Source organism: Oncorhynchus kisutch, linkage group LG12 (assembly GCF_002021735.2).
Source record: "Oncorhynchus kisutch isolate 150728-3 linkage group LG12, Okis_V2, whole genome shotgun sequence".
In the NCBI taxonomy this organism is placed as follows: domain Eukaryota; kingdom Metazoa; phylum Chordata; class Actinopteri; order Salmoniformes; family Salmonidae; genus Oncorhynchus; species Oncorhynchus kisutch.
Window position 1 is genome coordinate 29,789,688 of NC_034185.2, and position 27,067 is coordinate 29,816,754.

At 44.1% G+C, this 27,067-nt stretch overlaps 2 protein-coding genes across 4 annotated transcripts in view; one reads left to right on the top strand and one right to left on the bottom strand.

The window, feature by feature from the left end:
* Positions 1 to 27,067, bottom strand: part of brf1b (BRF1 general transcription factor IIIB subunit b) — a 131,217-nt gene that overhangs the window by 68,342 nt on the left and 35,808 nt on the right. The window contains exons 7-12 of the mRNA XM_020496700.2: positions 11,786 to 11,935; positions 8,426 to 8,519; positions 6,158 to 6,284; positions 5,689 to 5,728; positions 5,296 to 5,391; positions 4,598 to 4,903 (exon numbers count right to left, since the gene is read on the bottom strand). Of these exons, the coding sequence (XP_020352289.1) occupies positions 4,598 to 4,903; positions 5,296 to 5,391; positions 5,689 to 5,728; positions 6,158 to 6,284; positions 8,426 to 8,519; positions 11,786 to 11,935 (813 nt within the window). The remainder of the gene's footprint in view (positions 1 to 4,597; positions 4,904 to 5,295; positions 5,392 to 5,688; positions 5,729 to 6,157; positions 6,285 to 8,425; positions 8,520 to 11,785; positions 11,936 to 27,067) is intronic.
* btbd6b (BTB (POZ) domain containing 6b) lies at positions 20,740 to 25,323 on the top strand. 3 transcript variants are annotated; one of them, XM_031837358.1, is made up of 5 exons: positions 20,740 to 20,964; positions 22,391 to 22,685; positions 22,832 to 22,922; positions 23,233 to 23,351; positions 23,821 to 25,323. In XM_031837358.1, exons 2-5 carry the CDS (start codon positions 22,480 to 22,482, stop codon positions 24,851 to 24,853), a joined length of 1,449 nt encoding a protein of 482 aa, XP_031693218.1. In that variant the 5' UTR covers positions 20,740 to 20,964; positions 22,391 to 22,479; the 3' UTR covers positions 24,854 to 25,323. The 3 variants fall into 3 exon arrangements, with proteins under 3 accessions (XP_031693218.1, XP_031693217.1, XP_031693216.1); XM_031837357.1 differs by lacking the exon at positions 20,740 to 20,964 and adding an exon at positions 21,047 to 22,140; XM_031837356.1 differs by lacking the exon at positions 20,740 to 20,964 and having other exon boundaries at positions 22,147 to 22,685.

A 27,067-nucleotide genomic window follows, 5' to 3' on the forward strand; every position in this document is an offset into this window, starting at 1 on the left:
TGTTTGGGATAGCGCCCTGCAGATTAATGAAGATTTATGACAACAGTGTGACCACTGGTCAGGATAATATCAGCCCAGCCCAGCCTCACTGAGCTGCTGAAACTGAGGCAGAGAGGCTTTGTACCAAATGGCACACTATTTCCTATGTAGTGCACTTGAAGTGCAATACTTTTGACCAGGGAGAAATAGGAGCCATAGGGCTCTGGTCAAAAGTAGTTCACTTTTAAATGTTTTATTTATTTTTATTTTAAAGAAGACATATTGAAACCTTTTCCAAATTCACCCTGAATAAAACAATAGACAGTTGAAGTCTGAAGTTTACATACACTTACGTTGGCGTCATTAAAACTCATTTTTCAACCACTCCACAAATTTCTTGTTAACAAACTACAGTTTTGGCAAGTCAGTTAGGACATCTACTTTGTGCATGACACAAGTAATTTTTCAACAATTGTTAACAGACAGATTATTTCACTTATAATTCACTGTATAACAATGTGGATCCAGTGGATCAGAAGTTTACAAACACTAAGTTGACTGTGCCTTTAAACAGCTTGGAAAATTCCAGAAAATTATGTCATGGCTTTAGAAGTTTCTGAAAGGCTAATTGACATCATTTGAGTAAATTGGAGGTGTCCCTGTGGATGTATTTCAAGGCCTACCTTCAAACACAGTGCTTCTTTGCTCGACATCATGGGAAAATCAAAGGAAATCACCAAGACCTCAGAAAGAAAATTGTAGACCACAAGCCTGGTTCATCCTTGGGAGCAATTTCCAAATGCCTAAAAGGTACCACGTTCATCTATACAAACAATAGTACGCAAGTATAAACACCATGGGACCACACAGCCGTCATACCGCCCAGGAAGGAGACGCAATCTGTCTCCTAGAGATGAACGTACTTTGGTGCGAAAAGTGCAAATCAATCCCAAAACAACAGCAAAGGACCTTGTGAAGATGCTGGAAGAAATAGGTACAAAAGTAGCTATATCCACAGTAAAATGAGTCCTATATCGACACAACCTGAAAGGTGCTCAGCAAGGAAGAAGCCACTGCTCCAAAACCCAGACTATGGTTTGCAACTGCACATGACGACATGTGCAGTACATTTTGGAGATAGTACATTTTGGAGAAATGTTCTCTGGTCTGATGAAACAAAATTAGAACGGTTTGACCATAATGACCATTGTTATGTTTGGAGGAAAAAGGGGGAGGCTTGCAAGCTGAAGAACACCATCCCAACCGTGAAGCCCGGGGGTGGCAGCATCATGTTGTGGGGGTGCTTTGCTGCAGGAGGGACTGGTGCACTACACAAAATAGATGGCTTCATGAGAATGGAAAATTATGTGTGAAGACATTGAAGAGCCGACTCTGGGATGCTGGCTAAGGGATGCAAAGAAAAAGCCATATCTCAGACTGGCCAATAAAAGATTGGCAAAATAACACACACTGGACAGAGGACCTCTGCCTAGAAGACCAACATCGCCAGAGTTTCCTCTTCACTGTTGACGTTGAGACTGGTGTTTTTTGTACTACTTAATGAAGCTGTCAGTTGAGGACTTGTGAGGCATCTGTTCCTGTAACGGCTGTTGGAAGGAGAGGAGCAAGGTGCAGCGTGGTACGTGTTCATACCTTTTATTTGAACTGAACACTGAAATAACAAAGAACGAACAAAACCGAAACAGTTCTGTCTGGTGCAGACCCAGAAAACAACTACCCACAAAACACAGGTGGGAAAAGGCTACCTAAGTATGGTTCTCAATCAGAGACAACGATAGACAGCTGCCTCTGATTGAGAACCACACCTGGCCAAACACACAGAAATAGAAAACATAGAACACAAAACATAGAATGCCCACCCCAACTCACGCCCTGACCAAACCAAAATAGAGACATAAAAAGAATAAGGTCAGGGGCGTGACAGTTCCTCAAACTAGACACTAATGTACTTGTCCTCTTGCTCAGTTGTGCACCGGGGACTCCCACTCCTCTTTCTATTCTGGTTAGAGACAGTTTGCGCTGTTCTGTGAAGGGAGTAGTACACAGTGTTGTACGAGATCTTCAATTTCTTGGCAATTTCTCACATGGAATAGCCTTAATTTCTGAGAAAAGGAATAGACTGATGAGGTTCAGAAGAAAGTTCTTTGTTTCTGGCCATTTTGAGCCTGTAATTGAACCCATGAATACTGATGCTCCAGATACTCAACTAGTCTAAAGAAGGCCAGTTTTATTGCTTCTTTAATCAGCAAAACAGTTTTTAGCTACACTAACATAATTGGAAAAGTATTTTCTAATGATCAACTAGCCTTTCAAAATGACAAACTTGGATTAGCTAACACAACGTGCCATTGTAACACAGGAGTGATGGTTGCTCATAATGGGCCTCTGTACGCCTATGTAGATATTCCATAAAAAAATTGGACGTTTCCAGCTGCAATAGTCATTTACAACATTGTAGACATTGTTACTGTAATAAATTGTTCTGATAAATTTGATGTTATTTAAATGGACAAAAAATGTGCTTTTCTTAGCAAAGGAGAAATGCGCACTAACAGCGATGTAAACAAATTTGTGCACAACATTTTTGAGAAATAAGCTTTTAGTGTGTATGGAAAATTGGGATATTTAATTTCAGCTCATGAAACATGGGATCAACACTTTACATGTTGCGTTTATTTTTGTTCAGTATATATACATTGTGAAGTATACATAGTGAAGAGAACAGGTCCCAAAATCGTCCGCTGTGGTACACCCTTTTTGTACCTCAAGAAATTCAGACTTAACCCCATCAATTCTCTTCATAGGGTATAGGGTGCCATTTCGGAAGCAGCTACAGAGAGAGGTGGTGGGCGTATTGATTGGTTAAGTGAGGCTAGGGGATGTGCTGGAGTTAATACCTTTTGTCACGTTCTGACCTTTATTTCCTTTGTTTTGTCTTTATTTAGTATGGTCAGGGCGTGAGTTGGGGTGGGCAGTCTGTGTTTTTCTATGTTGTGGTTTTGAGTTCAGCCTAGTATGGTTCTCAGAGGCAGGTGTCGTAGGTTGTCTCTGATTGAGAATCATACTTAGGTAGCCTGGGTTTCACTTTTGAGTTGTGGGTGTTTGTTTCCGTGTGTGTGTTTGTTGCCACACGGTACGGTTTCGTTCATGTTCACGTTTATTGTTTTGTATTTTCATAGTGTTCCGTTTATATCTTAAAATAAAACGTTATGGACAATTACCACGCTGCGCATTGGTCCTCCGATCCTTCTCGCTTCTCAGAAGAGGAGGAGGAATGCCGTTACACCTTTATCCATCCAGTCGGGAGCAGTGAGCCAGAGAGCCTTTTGCTCGGCACACACTTGCTCACATCATTGATCCGGTATGTTAAATAAAATATAGAACCCACTTAAGCCAAATTAAGGCATGTGGTCAAATCAAAATCAATCAAATCAAATGTATTTATATAGCCCTTCGTACATCAGCTGATATCTCAAAGTGCTGTACAGAAACCCAGCCTAAAACCCCAAACAGCAAGCAATGCAGGTGTAGAAGCACGGTGGCTAGGAAAAACTCCCTAGAAAGGCCAAAACCTAGGAAGAAACCTAGAGAGGAACCAGGCTATGAGGGGTGGCCAGTCCTCTTCTGGCTGTGCCGGGTGGTCAAATGCGGTCAGGGCTATAGGGGAGTCAGTGGGTATGGTGGGTAGAGAGTGTTTTAAGTTGTGTTTGAATGACCCCTCAACCCGCGACTGATGTGAGGGGGGTGTGGGGAGAACTCTCAGGCCAAAATGGCAGTTATTAAGAAAAGAGAGAGAGAGAGATTTGGTGATCGCCTGACTGACAAGTGCTCAATAGGAGATTCTGACCAAAACGTCATGCTGAAAGACACACAAAAAATACATCTAAATGATGTCCTTTCACAACTAGTATACAACCGGTTTGTGACAACACAAAGGTTTTGCACACTGGTATTACTAGCAGTTTGGGGGTGGACTCACAATATCACTCAAACACAGCTCAAGGTTTTCCCGGACGATTATGGTTAGGGGAAACGACACGCACTGTAATCTTGGGTTATTACATGGTTAAAAGGGAAGTTTAGGACTTTAATTTGATGTTAGATGGTTCCTCACCCTGAAAGTAGTCTATGGGCCTAGAGAAACTAAAATCAATGGTTCAGTTTTCTTTAAATGGATACTTTGGGATTTTGGCAATGAGGTCCTTTATCTACTTCCCCAGAGTCAGATGAACTCGTGGATACCATTTTTATGTCTCTTCGTGCCTTTTGAAGGAAGTTGCTAACTAGCGTTAGCGCACTAGGTAAGTAGCATTAAAGTAATGACTGGAAGTCTATGGGTATCTGCTATGGGTAAAACTACCTCTAACTCCTTCATACTGCACATAGATATAAAAATGGTATCCACTAGTTCATCCGACTCTGGTGAAGTAGATAAAGAAAATGGCCAAATCCTGAAGTATTTCTTTAAACAGCCACCACAAACTCCAGATAACATAAGCCACTGATAGAGAACAATCAATGGAAGTGATATGAGCAATTGTGCATTTACCAAAACACTATGGAGCTGATTTGATTTGGCAATGTAGTCTGGACTCACCACTGTCCTTGTCCTCTGCGATGCACTCATGGATGGACTCACTGAGCCCCAGGCTAGCCGCGCTAGGCAAGGGACCCAGGATGGAAGCTAGGGAGGGCCCTCCTCTGGGTGGTGGATGTGGAGGGGGTGCCTCCTCTGTCACTCCTTCTCCCCCTCTTTCATCCCCTTGCTGTTCCCCCTGGATGACCTGGCAGAGGAAGTCCTGGTTCAGGTGTTGGGCAACTGCCTCCAGCTCCTCGTCCTCCTCGGGGTCCACCTCCCTGGGGCTGGAGCACGAGGCCTGAGAAAGCACCTCGTCCAGCGGGTCTGAGGGTCAGAGTGGAGAGGATGGGTCTTGGGGATATATACAGTACATACACATATTCAGGGATTGAGTCACATAGGTGTTATGTGCGTAGCTGTACTTTAGACACACACACACACGCTGCTCTTTTCAGAGAACTCAAAATGACAATCATCCGCAGTTCTCCGCCTGCCATTTTCAAAGGGCAAAAGTGTGACCTCATGACACTGATGAAGCACCTTGTCAGAACTGACCTACAGCGTCGCCTTGATTAAAAAAAACGACAGAAGCCACAGAGACGTGCTTCTTGTTGAGTTGGTAAAAAAAACACTAAAGGCAGTGGGCACACACACGTACGCACGCACGCAAACACACACACACACACACACACACACACACACACACACACACACACCTATTTCTTTGGCATAGGCAGCGTAGATCCCTCTGAGCTTTGGCCTGCTGTTTTCCAGCTCCGTCTCAATCTCGTCTCGATACAAACTGATTTCACCTGCAGGGGTAGAGAGACGGTGAAACTGAGATGACCCTTCACATTACATTGTTTGTTTTCACATTTACAATTCTCTCAATCCTACAGTGACCTAGTTGATCGCATGCATTTTATATGACATTTTACATTCATTTACATTACATTTTATATCACAATTATTTTGATGAGATTTTTGAGTTTTATTTACATACAAAATGCTCAAAGATCTAATAAAAAATGCTCACAGACTTAAAGTTCCAAAACGTTGTGGTAGCCTGCATTGAGGCTACCTATTACCACAATATAAACCAAACATACCTTGAACTTCATCCAGCTTTTTGGCTAACTCTTGTTCAAGCTAAAATGGGGTAAGGGAGAGTCAAAGTGAAAAAAACTATTGATGGGATTCAGTCAATTGCAGATTTACGGATAGTGCTTTCAGAAGTGTATTAGAATTGCACAGTAGCATGTTCTGGATGGATGAGTTGACACTTGATATGGAAACTGGCAGTCTGGTCACATAGCAGATTACTTCTCATCCACATTTGTGGTAAAAACTGAACGAGTCACGCCATGCAACTAAAAGTTTCTAAATCAAGTGTCAACTCCTTCCATTCGGGCCACGCTTCTGTGCAAATCAAATGCACTAAGATATGATTGACAGGGCAAGCCAGCCAATGCCTGGCCATCAATTCCATCTGAGACATGCTGCTGTGCCAATCAAACACACTGACAGGTGATTGATAGGGCAAGCAAGCCAATGCCTGGAAAGAGTCAGATAACGTACCGCCTGCATCTTGACCTTCCTCTGTCCAGCAGTGAAAGAGGGTGGGTCACACTCCTGCTCCAGATCCACCCGCATGAACTCATCGATGGTCAGCTGACTGGTGGGAGTGTCCTCGAATTCTGTCAATCTTGACAACAGAAGGAGAGGTGTGTCACGTTCTGACCTTAGCTCCTTTTTTATGTCTCTATTTTGGTTTGGTCAGGGCGTGAGTTGAGGTGGGCATTCTATGTTTTTCAGTCTGTTTTGTTCTGTTTGTTGTATTTCTATGTGTTTGGCCTGGTATGGTTCCCAATCAGAGGCAGCTGTCAATCGTTGGCTCTGATTGAGAACCATACTTAGCCTGTTCCCACCTGTGTTTGTGGGTAGTTGTTTTCCATTTGTGTATTGCACCTTGCAGAACTGTTCATTTGTAGTTTGTTTGTTCAAGTATTCGTATTGATTAAAAGGTATTATGAATACTTACCACGCTGCACCTTGCTCTTCTCCTTCTCCCGACAACAGACATTACAGAACTACCCACCACCAACGGACCAAGCAGCGTGGTAAAAAGGAGGAATGGCCATGGGAGGACATTCTGAACGGGAAGGGAGCCTACACATGGGAGGAGATCCTGGCTGGAAGGGATCGCCTCCCACGGGAACAGGTGGAGGCAGCCAGGAAAGCGGAGGCAGCAGGAAAAGGGAGCCAGCGATATGAGGGAACACGGCTGGCAAGGAAGCCCGAGAGGCAGCCCCAAAAATGTATTGGGGGGGGGGCACACGGAGAGATTGGCGGAGTCAGGTAGGAGACCTGAGCCAACTCCCCGTGCTTACCATGGCGAGAGGTTGACCGGGCAGGCACCGTGTTATGTGGTGAAGCGCACGGTGTCCCCAGTGCGCACGTATAGCCTGGTGCACTACATTGCAGCTCCTCGAATCGGCCGGGCTAGAGTGGGCATCGGGCCAGGAGGGATGAAGCCAGCTCAGCGCATCTGGTCTCCAGTGCGTCTCCTCGGCCCGGGTTATATGGCACCAGCCCTACGCACGGTGTCCTCGGTTCGCCAGCACAGCCCAGTGCGGCCTGTTCCAACTCTCCGCACTTGCCGGGCTACAGGGGGTATCCAGCCAGGACGGGTTGTGCAGGCTCGTTGCTCGAGACCTCCAGTGCACCTCCACGGCCCAGTGCATCCGGTGCCTCGGCCAAGGAAGAGGCCCCTGTATGTCTCCCCAGCCTGGTGAGTCTCCCGCCTGTCCGGCGCCGCCAGAGTCTTCCGCCTGTCCGGTGCCGCCAGAGTCTCCCTCCTATTCGGGGCCCGCGGTAAGGGTCCCCACTCCAGAGGCACCACATAAGTGGACCAAGACTAAGGTGGCGTGAGGTCTACGTCCCGCACCAGAGCCGCCACCGCGGTGAAATGCCCACCCAGACCCTCCCCTATAGTTTCAGTTTTTTGCAGCCGGAGTCCGCACCTTTTGGGGGGGGGGGGGGGGGGGGGTCCTGTTATGTCACGTTCTGACCTTAGTTCCTTTTTTTACATGTCTGTATTTTGGTTTGGTCAGGGCGTGAGTTGGGGTGGGCATTTATGTTTTTCAGTCTGTTTTGTTCTGTGTGTTGTATTTCTATGTGTTTGGCCTGGTATGGTTCCCAATCAGAGGCAGCTGTCAATGGTTGTCTCTGAGAACCATACTTAGGTAGCCTGTTCCCACCTGTGTTTGTGGGTAGTTGTTTTCCGTTTTGTGTATTGCACCTTGCAGAACTGTTCGATTGTCGTTTTTTTGGTTCAAGTATCCGTATTGATTAAAAGGTATGAATACTTACCACGCTGCACCTTGGTCTTCTCCTTCTCCCGACAACAGACGTTACAAGGTGTCACTATCTGGTCAAGTTACAAAGGACGGATGAAGACCTTTTCTCTATACACACTGATGATGGCCTAACAGCTGAAATATTTGTATTTTGCTCTTGTTACATTCAAATAAAAGCAATAAATAACTCTGAAAATCTATTTCTTAACTCAAACCTTACCACCAACTTCAAGCCTTAATTTAACCATAATCTCAGAGCTTGCGTGGTCATCTAGCAGTGTATGTGTTAGGGCATAGGCTTAGAAAGCATAGGCTTTACCAACAGTCTTCAATGGACCAAACTGCATTTGCCAACATGATGGGATCTACTAAGCTACAGTAGGCTAGTGAAGGTTTGGTGGCTAGCGAGAGAATATGAGCCCTGTCCAGAATAGGATTCCAGCCATGACAGAGACATGCCCTCATCTGCTCCCCTCTTAGCTCGTACCTTTTCCTCAGTGTGGCCTCGCACACTTTCACCACTCCGATCACGTCCTTGACGGTGCGGCGGAACTCGTGCATCCGGGCAGCCACCAGCAGCGCTGGGGAAGAAGCGAGGATTACACAGTGATCAACCAACACACACCTCTCTTTTTCACCCACAGAAGAACACACGTGCATATGTCCACACGCACACTTTTATTAGCTATTCAGAAAAAGTGTATACTACCTAAAACACAATCAAATAAACACACACACTGTATAAACCATATTTCTGGGTTGTGTAACTTCCAAAGATACTATTGGTATTGGAAATGGGTCTCAACTTGACTCAATAGTTTCTGCACCAGTGACATTCTACACTGGCATACCGCTCATCGCTTTTACCTGTTCTGCAAGTACACGTTTTTTCTTCCCTGTGCGCCGCCTCGGCTATGTTTAGCCAGCATTAATAAAATGAATGCTTGTCTTGATCAATATGCTCCTTTGAAAGGTGTAGAAGTTACACAACGGCCCAGTCTTTAGCGTGTCGCAGCAGAGGTTGTCCATAACACATGACAAAATCTTTATGTACTGCTTATAAATGCTGTATGCATGGGTTATGAATGTGTTATGAAGTCTTTGTGTAGGCACAGTACCCTTCACATGAAGTGTGACCTTCCTTTTTCTGCTGTGTGGTAGACTCACTTCATTAGATTGATTTAGGACTTTAAGCCTACATTTTGACTAACTGAAATGTTTGCTCCCAACAAAAAAAATCTTGAGGGAATAAAATTGAAAGCTATAAAGGGCAAAGGAAGGATGGAGGGCTGAGTATTAGCATAATTGTCAATAGAGACAGTGTCATGTTTCAGCTTTTGTTTTTCATGCAGTGTTTTCACTTGGTATACAATTGAAGTCGAAAGTTCACATACACTTAGGTGGGAGTCATTAAAACTAGTTTAACCTCCAATTTACATCATTTGAGTCAATTGGAGGTGTACCTGTGGATGCATTTCAAGGCCTACTTCAAACTCAGTGCCTCTTTGCTTGACATCATGGGAAAATCAAAAGTCAGCCAAGACCTCAGAATAAAAAAATGTAGACCTCCACAAGTCTGGTTCATCCTTGGGAGCAATTTCCAAATGCCTGAAGGTACCACGTTCATCTGTACAAACAATAGTACGTAGTAAGTAGTAGTAAGTATAAACACCATGGGACCTGGCAGCCGTCATACTGCTCAGGAAGGAGTCGCGTTCTGTCTCCTAGAGATGAACGTACTTTGGTGCAAAAAGTGCAAATCAATCCCAGAACAACAGCAAAGGACCTTGTGAAGATGCTGGAGGAAACAGTTACAAAAGTATCTATATCCACAGTAAAACGAGTCCTATATTGAAATAACCTGAAAGGCCGCTCAGCAAGGAAGAAGCCACTGCTCCAAAACCGCCATAAAAAAAGCCAGACTACGGTTTGCAACTGCACATAGGGACAAAGATCGTACTTTTTGGAAAAATGTCCTCTGGTCTGATGAAACAAAAATAGAACTGTTTGGCCATAATGACCATTGTTATGTTTGGAGGAAAAAGGAGGAGACTTGCAAACCGAAGAACACCATTCCAACTGTGAAGCACGGGGGTGGCAGCATCATGTTGTGGGGATGCTTTGCTGCAGGAGGGACTGGTGCACTTCACAAAATAGATGGCATCATGAGGTAGGAAAATTAGGTGGATATATTGAAGCAACATCTCAAGACATCAGTCAGGAAGTTAAAGCTTGGTCACAAATGGGTCTTCCAAATGGACAATGACCCCAAGCATACTTCCAAAATTGTGGCAAAATGGCTTAAGGACAACAAAGTCAAGGTATTGGAGTCGCCATCACAAAGCCCTGACCTCAATCCTATAGAAGATGTGTGGGCAGAACTGAAACAAGTGTGTGCGAGCAAGGATGCCTACAAACCTGACTCACTTACACCAGCTTTGTCAGGACGAATGGGTCAAAATTCACCCAACTTATTGTGGGAAGCTCGTGACAGGCTACCCAAAACGTTTGACCCAAATTAAACAATTTAAAGGCAATGCTACCCACTGGGAATGTGATGAAAGAAATAAAAGCTGAAATAAATCATTCTCTCTATTATTCTGACATTTCACATTCTTAAAATAAAGTGGTGATTCTGACTGACCTAAGACAGAACATTTTTACTAGGATTAAATGTCAGGAATTGTGAAAAACTGAGTTTAAATGTATTTGGCTAAGGTGTATGTAAACTTCCGACTTCAACTGTACATGCTTAGTACTTTTGACCAGTGAACCAGTATCTATACCCTAATGTTCTGTGCACACTGGTTGGGACTGCAATAAGTAGGCTAGACCCAATCACTTGTTTCCATGCGTGAAGAGACAAAAGAGGCTGTTGTGCCATCACTGCGTTGCACTTGGCAACACTTTTGCCGTTCTATATCTGAACAGACCTCACGGATAGAGGAGAAGGCTTTTCTGTTTACAGCTCATCTTCCACCCCAGAGGACAGAAGCCATTTAAAGCCATGTGTCCTAGTCTAAACTTCCCCTCCTTTGCTCCAAATACTTTGAATGATTAATGAATAAATTATGAATGATTTAGATATCGCAGTAGGCAGCAAATATTTGGCAGGGAAGGCGGGTGGCAGTAGTGGTTGGGGGGTTTGAAGAGCTGAACCTTACACTTGAGGAGGAAGCTTGTTGTGCTATTTATTCCTAAACTATGGGATATTGCTGACTCCACAGCGCAGAATAGAATAGAAGCTTAAATGCACTGCTTTAGGGGTTTGAGGGCAGAGGGGTCTCAAGCTGTTAAATTTTGAACACTGTGTTCTTAGACTCCAGGCTAGGTACTGAGTAGGCTTTACAGCTTTTCATGACTGTTGCTTCTCTGCCACCCACAGCACATTCATAACCCACAGCACCTTCATAAAGAACTATTTATTTTTTTACCTTTATTTAACTAGGCAAGTCACTTAAGAACAAATTCTTATTTACAATGACGGCCTACCCCAGCCAAACCCGGACAACACTAGGCCAATTGTGCGCCGCCCTATGGGACGGCAGGATGTGATACAGCCTGGATTCGAACCAGGGACTGTAGTGACACCTCTTGCACAGAGATGCAGTGCCTTAGACTGCTGTGCCAATTGGGAGCCCAATGTTAAGACCAATGTTTCAGTCACAAAAACAGTTGAATATATGGTTCTAGCAACCTGTCTTTTTAAAAAGTGTTATGCTGGCACTTTTGGACAGGAAGTCTTGTGTAAGGACAATTGCGCCGATCAAGACCTTCAGGTGGAGAGACTGGTCACTCCAAAGGTCAGGCCACGTCCTAAAGTTCATCCCCGTGGCAACCAACGTACCTGCCCCACACAGCCCAGAGGGCCTGCGTCCCGTGTGCATCCAGTCCCTCTTCATCCTCTGTAGTAGGCGCAGTGCAGTCATGGACACCTCATGGGTCTTCTCCCCAAATTCCAGCATGTGGGCGAAACGAGGGATGTACAGGCAAGGGTCTTCGGGAAGGAGGAGAGGAAGTTAACAATACAAATATGTAACATCATAAAAATATAAGGAGGATGAAGGCACTCTTCATTAGGGGTGTGCCGACCTGGCCATACTCATATTCATAATCGTATCTGTAAATTGACAGTTGATCGGATGATACTCGTGATCGGAAATATAATAATACCTAAGTACAGTGCCTTCAGCAAGTATTCACACTCCTTGACTAAAATAGATTTAACAGAGTACCACAGTATGAGTCATAATACCCATAAAACCTATCAGTCAAACAAGGAAATGGTTCCAATAGGTTTTCCAATGAATAGTGGAAAAACGATTGGAACCATCTAAAAAATTTGATCGCTAGGTTTTATGTGTATTATGACACCTCTACTGTGGGGCTCTATTGTAATTTTTTGTCAATGATCTACACAAAATACTCTGTAATGCCAAAGTGGAAGAAAAATTCGAACATCAGACAATAAAACACTAATATACAGTATCTCTAATAAATAAGTATTCAAGCCCGAGTCAATACGTTAGAATCGTCTTTGTCTTTCTGAATAAGACTTTAAGAGCTTTGCACACCTGGATTGTACAAGCTCTGTCTAGTTGGTTGTTGATTATTGCTAGACAGCCATTTTCAAGTCTTGCCATAGATTGGCCTCGTGTGTTTGGTAATTGTCCTGCTGAAAGGTGAATTTGTCTCCCAGTGCCTTTTTGAAAGCAGACTGAACCAAGTTTTTTCCTCTAGGATTTTGCCTGTGCTTAGCTCTATTCTGTTTCTTTTAATTCTAAAAAACACCCTATTTCTTGCCGATGACACGCATAACCATAACATGATGCAGCTAGCACCATGCTTGAAAATATGAAGAGCGTTGCTCAGTGATGTGTTATCTTGGATTTGCCCCAAACATAACGCTTTGTATTCAGGACAAAAGTAAATTTTTTGCAGTATTACTTTAGTGACTTATTGCAAGGATGCATGCTTTTCCTTCTTTTTACTCTGTAATTTATGTTTGTCGTTACGCCACAATACTATGTTGTTAATCCATTGTCAGTTATATCCTATCTCTTCCATTAAACAGTAACTGTTTTAAAATCACCATTGCGCTCATGGTGAAATCCCTGAGCGTTTTCCTTGCTCTCCGGAAGCTGAGTGAGGAAGGGCGCCTGTATCTTTGTAGTGACTTGGTGTATTGATACACCATACAAAAGTGTAATTACTAACTTCACAATGCTCAAACATTCAATGTCTGGACACTGGTCTTACACATAATGAACATTTTATGATTCTAATTCCCACGTAGGCAGGAAATTAGAGTAAATACATTTTACCTCAACTATGGCGTGGGGTTGGAGTCAATTCCATTTGAATTCAGTCAATTCAGGAGATGAATCAGAAAGTTACATTTTAAATTCTTAAATCGACATTTCAATTAACTTTCTGAATTTATATGAAAATAACCCCAACTCTCATTTACTTACAATTCCATTTGCAACTTAACAAATGCTTGGCAGCTAACTCTAAACTCGCCACTGGAGCCAAGGTTACTGAACGGGTGAGTGACGGTTATAAAGCAATAAGGTGAGACAGGCGTTTGCTTAATTAAGGGCTTGAGGTAGTGTTATGTCAAGAAATATGATTCCAGAAGGGCCTTTTTTATTTTTTAAGTACAGTGTGGCTAAAGAAACTGCGAGTTTAAATAGGAAACTGGATCTGGTGAACTCATACCCCATATATACCATACCTTTCACTGATATCCTTTCTACTGTATAAAAGGAGCTTGAAGAAGATGAAAAGACATTCAGCAACTCTTGGTAGTACAATGCCAGATTTGGCTGAAAAATATGTCTTTTTTTTGTTAAAACCAATGCGTTTCAGCAAATGTCATGGAATTAATAAAAGGTGTTGAAAAGCACAGTTTTGAGTCCTTATCATCGGCTTTAGGGCAAATCTGGGTCTGTTTTGTAGAGCAGTGCTGCTCTGTGGGGACAGTTGTTCTCTGTGGGTGTGGTGTCACACCAAGGATATATGCCCAGTATCTTATATAAAGTAAGTGAGAGATAGTGTCACCTAGATCTAGCTAAGTCCTTGGCAAACTGTGTAGCTGTCCCACCAAGGCTTAATATTTCCCTGCAGTCCCTATTCCAGTGCCTATTCCAAGCTATGGCCCACTTTATACAGAGCAACTGGCATACAAGGCAATATAACCAATCATAGACCTCCTTTTATTTGAATCATTGCACATCCTGAGGGCGACCATTTTGAATCTATTTTCATGTTCACTCTGTTGGTAATGTTTAGAAATTGGATCAAAATTCTAAAAGTAGCAGAGATGCTACTCTGGAACTTTGATAAGCCCATAGAGTTTATGTTCAACAATATATAGAGAAAAAAAATGCAAGATAAAAAAGAATTGATATAATATAATTCAATATCATGTTTACATTTTTCAATAACCACCAAAAACTCTGAAATCTCCATCCCTAACTACAACATTTTCAGACAAGATAGAACGGCCAAAGGGGGCGGTGTTGCAATCTACTGCAGAGATAGCCTGCAGAGTTCTGTCCCACTATCCAGATCTGTACCCAAACAATTTGAACTCCTACTTTTAAAATCCAACTCTCTAAAAACAAGTCTCTCACCGTTGCCGCCTGCTATAGACCACCCTCTGCCCCCAGCTGTGCTCTGGACACCATATGTGAACTGATTTCCCCCCCATCTATCAGAGCTCATGCTGCTAGGTGACCTAAACTGGAACATGCTTAACACCCCAGCCATCCTAAAATCTAAACTTGATGCCCTCAATCTCACACAAATTATCAATGAACCTACCAGGTACCACCCCAAAACCATAAACACGGGCACCCTCATAGATATCATCCTAACCAACTTGCCCACTAAATACACCTCTGCTGTTTTCAACCAACATCTCAGCAATCACTGCCTCATTGCCAGCCTCCGTAATGGGTCAGCGGTCAAACAACCTCCACTCACTGTCAAATGCTCCCTGAAACACTTTAGCGAGCAGGCCTTTCTAATCTACCTGGCCCGGGTATCCTGGAAGGATATTGACCTCATCCCATCAGTAGAGGATGCCTGGTTATTTTATTTAAATGCCTTCCTCACCATCTCAAATAAAAATGCCCTATTCAAGAAATTTAGAACCAGGAACAGATACAGCCCTTGGTTCTCTCCAGACCTGACTGCCCTTAACCAACACAAAAACATCCTATGGCGTTCTGCATTAGCATCGAACAGCCCCTGTGATATGCAACTTTTCAGGAAAGTTAGAAACCAATATACACAGGCAGTTAGAAAAGCCAAGGTTAGCTTATTCAAGCAGAAATTTGCTTCCTGCAACACAAACTCAAAAAAGTTCTGGGACACTGTAAAGTCCATGGAGAATAAGAACACCTCCTCCTCCCAGCTGCCCACTGCACTGAGGATAGGAAACTCTGTCCACTATAATTGAGCATTTCAATAAGCATTTCTCTACGGCCATGCTTTCCACCTGGCTATCCCTACCCCGGTCAACAGCACTGTACCCCCCAAAGCAACTCGCCCAAGTCTTCCCCATTTCTCCTTCTACCTAATCCAGTCAGCTGATGTTCTGAAAGAACTGCAAAATCTGGACCCCTACAAATCAGCAGGGGTAGACAATCTGGACCCTTTCTTTCTAAAATGATCTGCCGAAATTGTTGCAACCCCTATTACTAGCATGTTCAACCTCTCTTTTGTGTCTTCTGAGATTCCCAAAGATTGGAAAGCAACTGCGGTCATCACACCTCTTCAAAGGTGGGGACACTCTTGACCCAAACTGCTATATCTATCCTACCCTGACTTTCTAAGGTCTTCGAAAGCCAAGTCAACAAACAGATTGCCGACCATTTCGAATCCCACCGCACCTTCTCCACTATACAATCTGGTTTCAGAGCTGGTCATGGGGTGCTCCTCAGCCACGCTCAAGGTCATAAATGATATCTTAACCGCCATCGATAAGAAACAATACTGTGCAGCCGTATTCATTGACCTGGTCAAGGCTTACGACTCTGTCAATCACCACATTCTCATCGGCTGACTCGATAGCCTTGATTTCTCAAATGATTGCCTCGCCTGGTTCACCAACTACTTATCTGATATTCAGTGTGTCAAATCGGAGGGCCTGTTGTCCGGGACTCTGGCAGTCTCTATGGGGGTGCCACAGGGTTACATTTCTGGGCTGACTCTCTTCTCTGTATACATCAATGATGTCGCTCTTGCTGCTGGTGAATCTCTGATCCACCTCTACGCAGACGACACCATTCTGTATACTTCTGGCCCTTCTTTGGACACTGTATAACAACCCTCCAGATGAGCTTCAATGCCATACACTCTCCTTCCGATCGCTGCCTGCACCTGCCCGCCCGTCCAGCATCACTACTCTGGACGGTTCTGACTTCGAATATGTGGACAACTACAAATACCTAGGTGTCTGGTTAGACTGTAAACTCTCCTTCCAGACTCACATCAAACATCTCCAATCCAAAGTTAAATCTAGAATTGGCTTCCTATTTCGCAAAAAAGCATCCTTCACTCATGCTGCCAAACATACCCTCGTAAAACTGACCATCCTACCGATCCTTTACTTCGGCGATGTCATTTACAAGACCCTGCCACATACGTCTCATGTCTGAGCCATTGAATTGCGACTCCACCTTGTCCCTGTACCGGTATTTCGCTTGTCCGATTGCCTTGCGGAGGGAATAACTACACTGTTTACATGCAGCCATATTTCCAGACCTCTTTCCATGGTTAAATGCGGTGGATGGCGCTTTCAGTTTTGCGTGAATACCGCCATCCATCCACAGTTTCCATCCATCCATGGCGAGGGGCAGTCATTGGTCTCAACCTTTAAGTCTTTACTGAAGACTCATCTCTTCATTGGGTCATATGATTGAGTGTAGTCTGGCCCAGGAGTGGGAAGGTGAACGGAAAGGCTCTGGAGCAACGAACCGCCCTTGCTGTCTCTGCCTGGCCGGATCCCCTCCTTCCACTGGGATTCTCTGCCTCTAACCCTATTACAGGGGCTGAGTCACTGGCTTACTGGGGCTCTTTCATCCTGTCCCTGGGAGGGGTGCGTCACTTGAGTGGGTTGAGTCACTGATGTGATCTTCCTGTCTGGGTTGCCCCCCGTGGCGGAGATCTTTGTGGGCTATACTCGGCCTTGTCTCAGGATGGTAAGTTGGTGGTTGAAGATGTCCCTCTAGTGGTGTGGGGGCTGTGCTTTGGCAAAGTGGGTGGGGTTATATCCTTCCTGTTTGGCCCTGTCCGGGGGTGTCCTCGGATGGGGCCACAGTGTCTCCTGACCCCTCCTGTCTCAGCCTCCAGTATTTATGCTGCAGTAGTTTATGTGTCGGGGGGCTAGGGTCAGTTTGTTATATCTGGAGTACTTCTCCTGTCCTATTCGGTGTCCTGTGTGAATTTAAGTGTGCTCTCTCTAATTCTCTCTTTCTTTCTCTCTCTCTGAGGACCTGAGCCCTAGGACCATGCCTCAGGACTACCTGACATGATGACTCCTTGCTGTCCCCAGTCCACCTGGCCGTGCTGCTGCTCCAGTTTCAACTGTTCTGCCTTATTATTATTGGACCATGCTGGTCATTTATGAACATTTGAACATCTTGGCCATGTTCTGTTATAATCTCCACCCGGCACAGCCAGAAGAGGACTGGCCACCCCTCATAGCCTGGTTCCTCTCTAGGTTTCTTCCTAGGTTTTGGCCTTTCTAGGGAGTTTTTCCTAGCCACCGTGCTTCTACACCTGCATTGCTTGCTGTTTGGGGTTTTAGGCTGGGTTTCTGTACAGCACTTTGAGATATCAGCTGATGTACGAAGGGCTATATAAATAAATTTGATTTGATTGCGCTAACGCTAGTTAGCAATTGCACTAATGATAGATAGCAACTTCCTTCAAACTACATACAGAGACATAAAAACATCTGACTCTGGGGAAGTCGATAAAGGGCTTAATTACTAAAATCTTGAACTATAGCTCTAAGTACTATGTAAAAACATGTTATACAATGTTGTTACTAATGTAATTACAGTGTTGCTACACAGGTTTAAGAGCAACTTAATGTAAAGTGTTACCACTTGATGATAAAGAAATAAGAACAGTAGCTCAATTCGAAAGCTTCTCTAATAACAACCCAACAGAGATAAATACTAGTCTGGCATCTAATCTGTCATTGTCAAGCCAAACATGAGTAACAAGGACTTGGCATGATAGCACAAACAGACAGCTCTCAGGCTAGATAAATACTAGCCTATGATAACAATTTCCACAGTGGTTTATTGATATCATCGGATTGACCTACTGCGGTTTTCTACTGTGCTATCTTTTATCACAATAGACATGATTGTAAATATTGGTCTGATATACACTAAGTATACAAAACATTAAGAGCACCTGCTCTTTCCATGACAAAGACTGACCAGGTGAATCCAGGTGAAAGCTATGATCCCTTATTGATTCCACTTGTTAAATCCACTTCAAATTAGTCTAGATGAAGGGGAGGAAACAGGTTTTAAAGAAGGATGTTTAAGCCTTGAGAAATGGATTGTGTATGTGTGCCATTCAGAGGGTGAATGGGTAAGAAAATATTGGGTATGGTAGTACAGTAGGTGCCAGGTGCACCGGTTTGTGTCAAGAACTGCAACACTGCTGGGGTTTTCAAGCTCAACAGTTTTCCGTATGCATCAAGAATGGTCCACCACCCAAAGGACATCCAACCAACTTGACACAACTGTGGGAAGCATTCAAGTCAACATGGGCCAGCGTCCCAGTGGAACGCTTTCGACACCTTGTAGATTTCATGCCCCAATGAATTGTGTCTGTTCTGAGGGCAAAAGGGTGGGGGTGCAACTCAATATTAGGAAGGTGTTCCTAATGTTTGGTACACCCAGTGTACATATCATATCATACATATCATATACATTTTGCTCCAAAGCAACATTAGCACCGAAGCAGACATTTCAAGGAAGCCATTCACAACAAAGAATAATGCAGTTTCAATGAAGAATGAACCCCAGGATATTACACTGGAATTGAAATTGATCTGGAAGTCACTATTTCATTGTAACTGCATGGATAATATAATGTGTGTGTGTGTCAAACTTTGATTAGTGAGTGTGATGAATGGTAATGGGTTGAGAAGGATCTTCAAACAATAGCAGAGTAGTGTAAGTCTACTGGGCGGCTGAGTGCCAACTCTGGACTGGATGACCTGAGTTGCCTCCCAAATGACATCCTATTTCCGATATAATGCACTGATTTTGACCCCTATGGATTGACAACTCAAATCGCAAAAAAATTTATATATTGATATTTTTTAAAAAGGGCTTTCTAATTAGCCTTCTTACCTAATGACAGCTTATAGCTGTAACAAAACAATACCTTTACATTCAATATTGTTTAGACAATCAAATAGTTTAATTGAAACTTAAATAAACAATTTCCAGAATCGAATATAGGCTGCAAAAATACATTTATTTAGTAGGTTTAAACATGATATAGCCTGCATAGCCTACTAAATCATGGGTTTCAAACATCTGGCCCACGGGTGGTCTGAGTAAATAAAATAAAAATAAAAAACAAATTTGTATTTAAAAAAAAAAAAAAAATGGGGGGGGGACGAACTCAATATACTAAAAATCAATAAAACCAAATCGAACTGTGTAGAAATGATAATGGACCTTCATTCATAAAGTGTCTTGACTGTGTCTAGCTCGCTAATAATCACCAAAATTAAAGCTAGACAGACAGTAAAGGCGCATCGAAAATAGCCTGAATTAACGTAATAATTAACTGATAATAAACTGAATTAGTCTATCGTAAACAAATACCTGCTTGGAGACTGTGTATCCATCTACCGGGTTGCTGACTTTGTCCACAATGACTCGTAAATCCTTCCAAACCAAACCGGGGATTTCACTTGTGCAGGACCTGTTCCCAAGACGGTGTATTTCATAACATTTATTTTTACTTATCTGGTTACGTTAGGCTAGCCAGGGAAAGTAGTCTAAACTTGACAACGTATTCTCACGTGGGGGGATGAAACATATGTTCTAGCACTACACAAATAATGGACAGTTCCTTTATCCATTGTGTGTACTGTACTGTATGTCTGCCCCACCCCACACAGAATGGGATTCACAACACAATGCAACACAACAAGCTCCTGGGTTTGTAAAAAAATATTATCTTGATTTAAAACATTTCCAACCTTCAATAGAATTGTTCTGAACCACGAACTGACCCGTGGGTTGAAATAATGTTTTCATTACACCCACCAAATAATTTTCTGTAGGTCAATCGGGAGGAAACTCAGATATCTGACCAGATACAGGACTCTACTGTACTGAACTATACTCTACTTTACTCTACTATGCTGTGCTCTACTGTACTGTACTGTCCAATTATGGACTTGTCGTCTATGTTTTGGACAAATCAAGTCCGTTCCAAAAAACAACGTCCTTAGACGTTGAAATCAAGACCGTGGCAGACGGACAAAATGTCAATGTATTTTCCAACGTCCATGGACGTGGGCGTCGAACTGTGCTCACTGGGTATCAATTGCCAACCATTAAACGATGATGAATAGCCTACTATCAGTGGCATTGATGTAGCCTATTCTTGATTAAGCTTCCTCTGCATGCCACTGTTTAGAATGTATAATAGACAATAACAAGACCACTAGATCTGCCAGGCAAAATACCATTGTCTGAAATTGTATTAAGTATAAGCTGCTTACTTCTGGACCCGTCCGTTTTTAAACCCCTTCCAAACGATTCCATTTTGTAGCTCCGTTGCCCTCTGTTGGAAAACCGGGGAAACTGGCCTGGGAACAGGACAAACAGTTGAAGCCCAACCCCCCCTCTCCCTACCGTTTACCAGTCCTCCGGATTTTAACATGGCTCCTGGCTGCGAACAAGCGTCCAGTAACCGAACCTGAACGTTTTTCTCTGTCAATCGACCCTCCCGCATTTCAAACAGGTAAAGATTTATTAACTGTTCGGTCGTGGGGTTTCCCACGAATGTAAATGTTGCTGAATCGAACGCTATAGTTGGCATCACTTCGACTGTACAGACTGTGCGATTAGGGGAAGACATTTCAGCAGATATTTTCTGTGTAGCCTACTTCGTCTTCTTAAAAATGCACCGATTCGAGAGCAACATTTTGGGCTCATATAACTTGAAATTGTGTACATTGTGTCTAACTGAAAGACTGGCGATTGCATCTCACAATTGTATCCAAATATTTCAATATAATTTACATAATTGTGCAAGCACTTCGCTTCATTTGTTACATGGAACGCAATTAAAAACGGCGTCCGTTTGGCGAGCCATGTCCCGCACTGTCAGCAAATTAATTGTCTCAAATAGGCTTTTGCACCTTGAATATGCTATAGTTCGATATGCACAGCAATGTGCTCTATAAAACACACATGATATATATGGCTGTTCAATCCAGCTTTCGTGGAGCGTGTTTTGGTTCATAATTCGTAGTTTAAGTAACTTTGTGCAGTAAACTATTCATGTGGCGTACAAACCAGATGGATTTCATAGTAGGCTACAATGTAGAATATATCATACGTTATCTATGAACCAAAATCACAAACGGGGCCTCTTCTGATATAAATATGCCTGAAATGAACCATATTGCTCCCATTTATGTGGGCAGTTTAAGTAGTGACGAGAACGTTACGGTAAGGGTTAACTCTCTTGCTCGGATCTTCGCCATGTAAAATTGTACAGATCAGCTGTGGGAGGCGCATGCGGAATACTGACGCGCAAAGGCGTCAGGGAATCTGATTTGTCAAACTCGAACTGGGCGCCCGCCCTCGATACACAAAACTACAGTACCTACAGTCATAAGAGTAGAATGATTGTTGGCACAGGGATGGATCACGTACCATTTGGATAATGATTTGAACTCGCGTCCGCCTGGATATCTAATAATTGTGACAACATCGTCGCCACAGTGGAGTTATGCAACATTGTAACAATTTGCAACAGTTCGCCCTTTGTGCAACGTGGATGTGATTATTTTTTAGAGGGGATACATTGTCGCTTAAAAGGAGGACGCTATGAGATAGATTAAATTGTAACCGCTTCGGATGTAATTCCGCTGGACGGAGACCTTGAGGATGCTGTGCAAATATTTTCAGGGTGCGTAGGGGTTTTGTTTGATTGTACATAGACCTACGACCGATGACAGAGGGTATCGGTTTATAAACGTGATACATTATGTGGAATTCATTTGTTTAAATCTGAACTGTTATACATACTTATTTGCACTTTAAATGCACGTCGCCTTGTCCAAAGGTTGATAGGTGGATTTGTTTTCTGATGCCAGAACCCCCAGATTGCCTGTATGGCCGAATCATGAAGTTTTTTACATTTTTGCTTTTGCTTCCAGAAACTTTAAAAAGGACTAAAAAGAGTGGGAAGCCGTCCGGCAAGCTGCCAGTATGCTATGAAATCGTGACTTTGTCCGTGAAGAAGAAGATGGCTGCAGAACTGTACCCTGCCAGCTTAAACACCAACCTCCCTAACAGCAACGGCGCGGTAGTGACTGCAGCCAGCAAGAAAAACATCGTTCAGGTCACCCAAGCTGTGACCGTGCCGACTACGACTGCCACTCAGCAAAATATCAACAACAACAACGTCGAGACTACCAGTTGGCAGTCCACTCACCCGACATTGCGAGAAAGGTATGTCAAGCTTCAGTTCTCGTTCTATTTTATAATGCAAATATTATATTATGCAAAACCTTGCGTAGTGATTGCCCCTCCGTGATTAAATATGTCATCGATTTAACGTGGCATGATAAATGTATATCTTATTTCGCTTCTTTCAGGAATGCCTTGATGTTCAATAAAGAACATATGGCCGATGTTCATTTCATTGTGGGTCCCCCTGGTGAATCACAGAAAGTTCCAGCGCATAAAGTAAGTGCGCTTTTCTTCTGCGCCACAGTCTCAGCGTGTTGGCTCTGTGTAGATTAGAAGTCTGAATCAGTCATGTAGGCAGATGTATAGTAGTAGCCTACCCTGCTTTTCCTGCCATTGTGGCCCATTGGACACTGGATTTTCTATTTGTTTTATGAATTACATTAAACTGTCATATAATTTACATTTAAGTAAATATAAGCACAACAACTGTGTAATGTGCACATGCTTTGTTAAGAATGTATCCCATCTTGCCAAACAATATGCATAGCCATATTGAAATAACCCACTTTCCCTCTTGTGTTTACAGTATGTTTTGGCTGTGGGCAGCTCTGTTTTTGGTGCCATGTTTTATGGAGACCTGGCAGAAGGGGAGTCTGAGATTCACATCCCAGACGTGGAGCCTGCTGCTTTTTTAATTCTGTTAAAGTGAGTAACACATCATCTCTGTGTAAGACTTGCTAATGCATTTCAGTCCTTTTTGTCAGCAAAGTTGCCATGCTTTTGTCATATAGCCAATATATAGGGGCGGCAAGTAGCCTAGAGGTTTGAGAAGCAGGCCTGCAATCTGAGGTTCGCTGGTTTGAATCCAAAGTTTCCTGTTTAGTGCCCATCAGCAAGGAACGTAACCCTTTAACTTCCTTTAAACCCCTTTGTGTGAATGTTTGATTTCAGGGGGTTGGGTTGGACAATAAAAAATTTTTTCATGTATTGCTGTGGTTGGGGTCAATGTCATTTACATTCAGGATATTAATTGAAATGGATGTGGTCCCCAACCCTGATCGATTGGATGTTTAGCAGTCATTCTATCATACATTGTGATGGTGGATGTGGTTATAATGGCTAAAATCCTCACTCCCCCCCCCCCCCCCCCCCCCCCCCCCCCCCCTTCTTCCAGGTATATGTACAGCGACGAGATTGAACTGGAGGCGGACACGGTGCTGGCCACTCTGTACGCCGCCAAGAAGTACATTGTGCCTGCCTTGGCCAAGGCCTGCGTCACTTTCCTAGAGACCAGCCTGGAGGCCAAGAACGCCTGTGTGCTGCTCTCTCAGAGCCGCCTCTTCGAGGAGCCAGAGCTGACGCAGCGCTGCTGGGAGGTGATCGACGCCCAGGCTGAGCTAGCCCTCCGCTCCGAGGGCTTCTGTGAGATCGACCTGCAAACCCTGGAGATCATCCTGCGCCGTGAGACGCTGAACACGCGCGAGGCAGTGGTCTTCCAGGCAGTGCTGGAGTGGGCGGTGGCTGAGTGCCGGCGCCAGGGCCTGGGCGCCACGGCACGGAACAAGCGGGCGGTGCTGGGCAAGGTACTGTACCTGGTGCGCCTCCCCATCATGACTCTGGAGGAGTTTGCTGACGGTGCGGCACAGTCGGACGTGCTCACTCTGGAGGAGACGCACGACATCTTCCTGTGGTACACGGCGGCCAACAAGCCCAAGCTGGAGTTCCCGCTGGCTCAGCGGACAGGCCTGACGCCGCAGCGGTGCCATCGCTTCCAGTCATCAGCCTACCGAAGCAACCAGTGGCGATACCGGGGCCGCTGCGACAGCATCCAGTTTGCCGTAGACAAGCGTATCTTCATTGCCGGCCTGGGCCTGTATGGCTCGAGCGGCGGCAAGGCTGAGTACAGTGTCAAGATTGAACTGAAGCGGCAGGGTGCCACACTGGCGCAGAACCTCACCATGTTCGTGTCGGACGGCTCCAGCAGCACATTCTCAGTGTGGTTCGAGCACCCGGTCCAAGTGGAACAGGACACCTTCTACACGGTCAGCGTCGTGCTGGACGGCAACGAGCTGAGCTACTTTGGGCAGGAGGGCATGACTGAGGTGCAGTGTGGAAAAGTGACATTCCAGTACCAGTGCTCCTCGGACAGTACCAATGGGACGGGCGTGCAGGGGGGGCAGATCCCCGAACTTGTCTTCTATGCATGAACCCTAGGGTTGGTTTGTAACACATCGCCTCCCCTGCGTGGAAGTGCATTCTACCACTGGATTCGTTGAACATGCTGGGGATTATTAGAGGGTCCAAAAGCAAAATAATTCCTTTGCCTTCTTCAAAAATGTAGCAGCAGTGAGAAATTATGTAAATGAAAACATGCCTGTTAGTCCTTTGACAAAATGTTTGAGTGATGGAATGCTCTTTCCATTTTTATTTATTGAGATAAAGATAAAACCTATGATTTTAACTATTGAGCGCTGTGGCATGCAGCCTGGTGTAAATATTACAGAGAAGTTGTATTATTGCACTCCTACTGGGCCACTCCCTGTTAGTGTGTTTTTTGTAAATAACTTGAGGCTAATTTGTTTACAGCTTGAGGTTGGCTGACAAATGACATGTCTTGTATTTAGTGCGCAGCTTAATGGAACTGCAGAACATAAAGAAAACGTTTTTGTGACTCAAACTCAAAGGTGTTGATACTTGTTCTTTGGTAACACGCCCTGAGATTACATGACAGAGTATGCTGTTAGACGATGAGAGAATTAGGGGTCACCAGGGAACCATTTTCTTACATAACATTTCCACCTCTTCCAGTAGCAAAATGATGCATACCATGTAGTCTGGAGTTTGAAATACTCAGTCATGTATTCTTTTTACACAAAATGAGGCGTAATGGAATTACGCCTCATACTCAATTTCGAATAGGCCGACAACCTTATATAGTGAAATGTTATTGCTTTAACAGTAAAATCATGTTTCGGCTTGCCACTTGTGCCTTTTTAGGAGGGTTTGATCACCAATTTAAACTTGAAAGGCAAATGACCTTCGCACAACCCTGACAAATCACAACGGATTCATACGTTTCTCTCACGCTGTGATTTCAAGTGTTCCACAGGACAACATAATCACTCTGTAATCAAAACAGAATAATTTGCATAAATTGCAGAGGCGACGAAGTGACTCGCAGTGCCCTTTTTTCCTGTTTCAACCAAAGCTTTTTACTCACATCTCCAACATATTCAGGGTACTGTCTGGCTCATCTTTCTGGTTGGGTCCCACCTCTCAAAGTTGTTAAGTGAAATTGGGAGATGGATTTGAATTCAACCCATTGAAATGTGCTTGCAGTGCTTTCATCATTCTAATGAGGGGTAAACACTAGAGCAAGTTGGAGATGGTAGAATGGCAGACTTTCTGCTGACAGGCAGCTGGATAGGAATTACCTAGCAGGGAAGACATACTGACCTGCTACTCAGGGCCCATATTCACAGTCTCAGAGTGCTGCTGACCTAGGATCAGTTTTGAATTTTCGCCAATATGAATTTATGGACAGGGGGAACATATTAGGGTAGCCTAGCCATTAGAGCGTTGGGCCAGTAACCGAAAGGCCGCTTGTTAGAATCTCTGAGCCGGCAAGGTGAAAAATCTTTAGGTGTGCCCTTGAGCAAAGTACACATTTTTCCAGGTTCGCGGTTGATAATGGCTGACCCTGACCCTGGGATATGCAAGAAACACATTTCCAATTCATGCATATAATACATGTGTGAAATAGGACAAATATAAGCACCCACCAAATGTATTATTATTATAGATCAGCACTCCTCTGGGTCTGTATTCAAAGAGCATATCAGAGTAGGAGTTCTGCTGATATAGGATCAGTTTTTCCTTTTAGACCATAATGAATAAGATTATATGGGGGGGGGTTTATAATTCTTGGAGGGATTTATTTGAGTTTTTTGTTCCTTTTTTGTACTTTTTTTAACCCCCTTTCCTCCCCAATTTCGTGATATCCAATTTGTAGTTACAGTCTTGTCCCATCGCTGTAACCTCCGTACGGACTCGGAAGAGGCGAAGGTCGAGAGCCAAACACGACCCTGCCAAGCCGCAGTACTTCTTGACACACTGCTCGCTTAACCCGGAAGCCGGCCACACCAATGTATCGGATGAAACACCGTACCACGGGCGACCATGTCAGCTTTCATGCGCCTGGCCTGCCACAGGAGTCGCTAAAGAGCGATGGGACAAGGACATCCCGGCCGACCAAACCCTCGCCTAACCCAGACTGTGCGCCGCCTCATGGGTCTCCCGGTCGTGGCTGGCTGCGACACAGCCCGGTATCGAACCTGGATCTGTAGTGACACCGCTAGCACTGCGATGCAGTGGACCTCTGCGCCACCCGGGAGGCTCTTCTTGGAGGGATTTTAAGTCTA

Coding starts and splice junctions, on each gene's coding strand:
- btbd6b (XM_031837356.1), top strand. CDS start 22,321: ATGCCAGAACCCCCAGATTGCCTGTATGGCCGAATCATGAAGTTTTTT. Junction 22,686..22,831: donor CACCCGACATTGCGAGAAAG/GTATGTCAAGCT, acceptor CGCTTCTTTCAG/GAATGCCTTGATGTTCAATA. Junction 22,923..23,232: donor AGAAAGTTCCAGCGCATAAA/GTAAGTGCGCTT, acceptor TTGTGTTTACAG/TATGTTTTGGCTGTGGGCAG.